The following is a 6,000-nucleotide window of genomic DNA, read 5'->3' as shown; positions in this document are numbered from 1 at the left end:
ATTATAATGACCATGTGCGAATGCGCGATGACATCATCGTACGGTACCTACATGAGAAATGTGACAAATACTATAGGCTAGCCTACGTTTTACCGTGTCTGGTACCAATACAAAAAAAGAAACTGGTCTGAACTTGTAGATCTGCTACTTTTGCATTAAAACGGCGATGACAAAGGAACACAGGCTTACACCACATACAACGCTGCCTGGCCAGGAGTCGGTGCGTTGCTTACCGGCCTGCCTACGACCGATAGACCTCCGCCGCCGCGGAGGCACAAGGGGGCTATTGCCTCCTCCCATGCCCACCAGGGGAAGCTCTGCTCCGGGTAGTGGCCCCTGGTCCATGCCCGGGCGTAGGCGGGAACCACTTTGCGCATGTCAAAAGTTATATTCTGAATGAATGCTTTGGTCGTGTAAACGAGGAATACTTTTATTCAGGTCCCATGTAAACAGGTGAGTGGATCAGATTCCTCTATTCAGAATGAGTTCATTCGGAATGAATTCATTCTGAATGAATACATGATGGTCCATGTAACTGTGGCCACTGAGTGTCCTGTGATCCCAAGCCGCCTACTTTGCCTAACAAAAGAGCCACTGCTGTTGTGGCATCGTGGAAGTGATAGATTCGGGAGGCTGCAAACAAATACAAGAATATATGTGTCTGTGGGTATGACTGGAGGCAAGTTAGGGTGTCGTGGGAGGGGGACTTCACGGACACATGATGAACCCATGTGAACCACACATGGGGGTTTCATGTGCAGTGGTGTAAAATAACTAAGTACATTTAGCTTCCACTTCAGCCCTATACATAAGTACAAATGTATAGGGACATTCTGCATAATGAGTACTCTACTTTTGATACCAATACTTTTGTACTTTTACTCAAGTACATTTTGAATTCCAGACTTTTACTTGTAACTGAGTATTTCTTGCAGTATTGATACTTTTAGGCTACTTAAGTAAAACAAGTGTAGTACTTTTTCCACCACTGTTCATGTATGGGAGTGGGCCTGGAGTGGGCACTGTGGGTAGATGTTGTAGTCTTCCTGTGAGAGAACATGGGGTGAGACACTCATGCACGTGTGCAGGCATGCAGTCACATTCACATACTGCCACTAAATCTGTCAAGGTCTACGGCAGGGCTGTCAACTCATTTTGGGCCATATTGGGCGAAACGCAGTGGTGGAAAAAGTACTCACAGTTTTTACTTAAGTGAAAGTATCAATACTGCAATGTAATTTAATGAGTTTCATGTGAGCTCTGTCCAGATGGAGCCTCACAGGAAGACAAGCTCAAGGTTCAAGGTTACAGATTTTGTGGGGGGAAAAAAAAATCTTAATGTTTTATACTATACGCATTTCATCTGCATGGTTTTAGACATACCATTTTAAAACGTCAATGAATAAATGTGCTTTGTGAAAATGTTTGGCTGGTGTCAGTTTCACTAGCATTTTTATCTTTTGCAGTTGTGTGTGCGCGTGAGTAATTTGAGGAGACATATTTTGTGTTTAGATCAGCAACACAGTTAGTCTCTCGGTCCCACTCCCTTCCCTAAACTGGCCAACGCTCCACACTCTTCTTCCTCTTGGCTCCCAAGCTGTGGAATGACCTCCCCCTCTTTGGACTGCAACCCCACTCCCCATTTTCCACCAATCTCTGCTCTTCAGACTCCCACAAACTCTTCATTGTATCACTTGTCACTTGTCTTAAAGTACATACATGAATTAGTTATTCTTGCAGATGTTGGTTACTTGTTGACATGTGTTGTTTAGGCAGAATTGCTGGACAAATACAGTACATTTTAGATAGCAAGTTAAGATGCTAGCTTTCAAATTTACCTGGCATCCTAGTTGCTTTGAAGAACTACATTTTTCTTTGAAACGTTTACCCGTTATTTGACTAGGGATCATGCCATTTACCAGAGACTCTCGATAAGAGTGTGTATTAAATACCTTAAGTGGACATAAGGGGTGGTGCATTACCATTGCACGTTTTCGAAACCTTATGATTAACCATATTAATCCAACTGGACACCAAGACATTTTGAATCATGCAAGGAGCAAGCAAAATATGAGAAAACATGATAGTCAAAATCCCATTAAAAATCCAAGCACAACATGGCCCTGGAGAGGCGTACTTTATTTCTTTTGTCAATATACTTCAGGAAACAATATACAAAGCAATGACGTGATCACCATTCCTGATGTGTGATGCAGTTCTACTCAGTAAAGTATGGTGGCCGCTACAGCTTAGGGCACTGCTCTTCAATAGTGGGGAACAAACAAAGAACTGGGATGGGGCGTGCTAGAAAAGAAAAGACAACCCTCGCATGACATGCTTGTCAAAAACCTTTCAATAAACTAAATAGGTGTGGTATATTCATGTAAATGACGTGATTTAAGACTTCCAACAAGGCACTAGTGTACAAACCAAATCTAACATAGTACTCCAATAAAATAATACCCAGTGCTCGCTTTAGTTTAGCATGTTTATTACAATACATACATTTCACATTTGACCTTGTGACCTCTCCATTGCCCTGCTCTGTCTCAGGTGTGCATGATTAGTGATCAGCATTGTCCTTCCACCTTTCAGCAGTGCCCAATACTGCGGCATGGTTGCCGGTGGCAGCAATACCACTCTGTTCCAACTGGATGCGGATAACAAAAATAGTGATAATTCATGATTACAACTTATTCGGACAGTCATCACTGCAACTTTTAATAAAAAACATTTCTTTCCTCTTCATCATTCTCTTCATTAACTCCACTGACTACAGTTGAACCATTTCTTTCCTCTTCAGCATTCTCTTCATTAACTCTGCTGACTACAGCAACTGTACAAAGGAATGAACTTGTGGCTGGCATGATGTGGCTGTGCCACCTCACCTTTTAAAAAGTACAGTTCTCCACCATAAACAACAAACCAATGACACAGGAAAAAGTATTCTTGAAACAAAATGACTAGGAGAGGTTTAAAGTGACCGCAGTTGATGTCATTCCCTCAGGAGGAGATCTGTCAGTTGGGCTGCCAAGCGGGCAGGGCCAAGACCAGGGTAGGGGCTATAGCAGTGGGAATGGTCCAAAGCAGCACGCCATCACATAAGTCTTTCTTTTTCTCTTTAATCAAACACTCACTCCACCACACCACCAGGCACTGTTATTTTCAGTTAGGAAATGCAGGGCAACTGGAAACTGCAAATAGATCATTGAACCATTGTGAACAGTCATGATGACCCTTACAGTTCAACCCAAAAGGGACGAGTAAATAGTAGAATCTGGACTAATCAGTTTGCAATAATTCCAACAAAGAACTAAATTAGAGGCCAGTGTTCCAAACTTTACGCTGTGCTCCTTTGCATGTTATTAATGGCTTGAAATATCTTGCTCCATGCAGGTCACATGACATGCTCAAGGCAACGGTTCAAGGGCCCATCAACAAAAATTAAGCTTTAAGTCTGCAGACAAGTTAACATGACGGAAAGGCTAGCTAATGAATATAGCTGGCCTCTTGTGTTGATTAGTTTGGATGTCAAAAGCTTTGATAGGCATGGCTTTCCATGGCTTCAATCTACAAAACATATTTACAACATAGATAACATCTACAAGAAATCTACATTTTTCCCCCACCGGGTTTCTTTTTTACAAAACAGTGTCTTGTAAATCAACCCCCACCTGCTCCCCTCCCATATCAACAACTCTTCCACTTCTCCCCCTTATGCGCGCCCAGCCCAACGGTCCAAAGCCAACCCAACTGTAGCTCCTATGTGTTAAGACTGGGGGCAACAAGAACTGAACAAGGGTTCTCCCTCCGGCTTCCAACTACGGTATGTGCAATGGGGTGTTTCCCAGCTCTCATTTCGACTCAACCAGAAGTTCTCAGACCATGAAAGAATTCTGATTCTTCAGTTTTTCAAGTTCTTTGATTTGCTGTCTCAAGAATAGTATCCTGTGGGAAAGAGTGGGGGAGAGAGTGAGCAAGAGTTAGTTGATCATTCATACAAAGCAAGATTAACCACTTAAATATAGTTAGTTGACCGTAGGGGTTTATACAAGGACCCCTCCTTTTTCCCCTCTGCACCAAATCTTTGCCAAAAATAGCCAATCTACAAGCTGAAAATGTTTCACAAACGCAACATGTTGTCAGCTTGTAGATTGGCTATTTTCACTGAATTTTCATCCCCAGAGTAGGGACGCTAGGGTTCATATGGTTAACATTTATGTCAGCAGGTATGTGGTCCTCTCCCATGATTTCTTACCTCTGCTCACGCAATGTTGCTTGGATTTCACATACTCTGACCAAGGATCGTAGATTTTTTAGCTCGGTGCAATTGTCAGACATGCAGATGCTCCCCATGGTGTGGGCCTCCTCACGTAGTCTTGATGCCTTGAGGAAGACCAGTTTGTTCAACATTAATTAATGACCTAGATATCAATATTGTGACAATATTTATTTTCCATTCATTTTATTCGTTGGAGCATTGTGAGCTTGTAGATTTGATATGTTGTGAACATTTTGGAAAAGTATACCAAGAAACCAGTAGAAGAAGAACACTTATGCCATATTACAATATCCAAAATCCCAGAAAATATCTAGTCTCATATCACAATATCAATAAATATAACAGGGCTATCTTGCCAAGCCCTAGTTCCAATATTACATTTTAGTGCTGCAGTTAAGGCAGTATACATCAGCTGTCCAAAGATGCAAATACGTTTGGTGATGCTAAAGGACATAATTTTCCATAGTACCAATAGTGTTGACGTTGAATTGATGTTGATGATAAAAAGTATAGAAATGGCAGTACATACCTGTTTCTCTGCGTGGTCGGCAGGCCAGCCCTGGACATGTTTGATAAGATTCTCATTGAAGTGAGAGGCGAGGGTGGGAGTGAAGGAGCAGGAGGGCCGAGATGCTGAGGAGCTGGAGGGAGCGGAGGCAGAGTTGGAAGCGTTGCTACTGCCAGGGGTGACGTGGTTGTGACCGGGGGAGGGACTCCTCTGACTGCTGTAGAAAACACAGACGTAGTGGGTGGTTGTCAAACTGCCATTTTCAAGCATTGCTTAATATGTTTATTTACGGGACAGTGCACGTTAATGAACATTCAATACATGTACAAGAATTCAATCCATTTTCTCAAACATGATCTCATATTAACATGCCGGATTTAGCTAGAAGCCAATTCCCAGCCGTAGTCTTACATATAATAAAAACATGACAAAAACAGAAAACGCGACATACCACTGTCTACAAATACATTAAAAAAAGACCATACCTCATTGAAGCTTAACTAACAACGTAAATACCTACTATTACGTTAAATACCCAACCAATAGAATATCTGAAGCCTTTTTTTGTTGTTGTACATATCTAAGATTTAAAATGTATAGACTATAGATGGTCACATGTTTTAGAAATGTTTAACCATTGTTTTAGTTGTGCTTTAAAAAAAAGGCACACAGGGTGGGGCTTTCCCAACAGTGAGGCTATTCCATTGTAGGCTTCCCTTGATGGAGAGGACATTCTGTCCAAAAGTTGAGGCTAAATAAAGAGCATGTTTCTAGTTCAATTACTGCTGGAAGTTGGTAACTGGAGGTGGCATTATTAGATGGGATTATTTACCCACAATCACTGTGTGAGTGAGTGCCTTGAGCTATGTACCAAGAATCAAACTGTGAGGAATTTGTGCCGTAAGCAACCCTGGTGCTTTAACATATGGGACTACGTTTGCTGTTTAGTAAAGGAAGTACCTGCTAATCATTGACAACTACCAATTTGCTTGTCTAAATCTAATATGAGTAATTAATCTGAAGAGTATTTAACATCCAAAATGGATAAACAGGCCCTCAAATTGGCCTACTACCATTACATAATGGCTAGTGGCTATTCAGCATCTTATTCCAGCAGTCACCAGTAGATGGAGCCACAACACTACAGTTGACAGACATGTACATTGTCAGGAACAACTTTCTCCTAAATCTCCCTCTTTCAATATCAGAT

The 6,000-nt window shown here is 41.7% G+C and overlaps 1 protein-coding gene across 2 annotated transcripts in view; it reads right to left on the bottom strand.

Moving 5' to 3' along the window:
* Positions 1–2,122: 2,122 nt before the first annotated feature.
* Positions 2,123–6,000, bottom strand: part of waca (WW domain containing adaptor with coiled-coil a) — a 31,295-nt gene continuing 27,417 nt past the window's right edge. The window contains exons 11-13 of one of the 2 annotated variants that reach the window (XM_084048341.1): positions 4,812–5,007; positions 4,259–4,386; positions 2,123–3,948 (exon numbers count right to left, since the gene is read on the bottom strand). In XM_084048341.1, the coding sequence (XP_083904467.1) occupies positions 3,879–3,948; positions 4,259–4,386; positions 4,812–5,007 (394 nt within the window). In that variant the 3' untranslated portion in view covers positions 2,123–3,878. The remainder of the gene's footprint in view (positions 3,949–4,258; positions 4,387–4,811; positions 5,008–6,000) is intronic. The other variant, XM_084048342.1, reaches the window with a different exon arrangement.

Source organism: Gymnoscopelus microlampas, assembly GCF_963454915.1.
Source record: "Gymnoscopelus microlampas genome assembly, chromosome: 22".
In the NCBI taxonomy this organism is placed as follows: domain Eukaryota; kingdom Metazoa; phylum Chordata; class Actinopteri; order Myctophiformes; family Myctophidae; genus Gymnoscopelus; species Gymnoscopelus microlampas.
The sequence above is the reverse complement of the archived record's forward strand: the minus strand, read 5'-3'. Positions and strand labels throughout refer to the sequence as shown.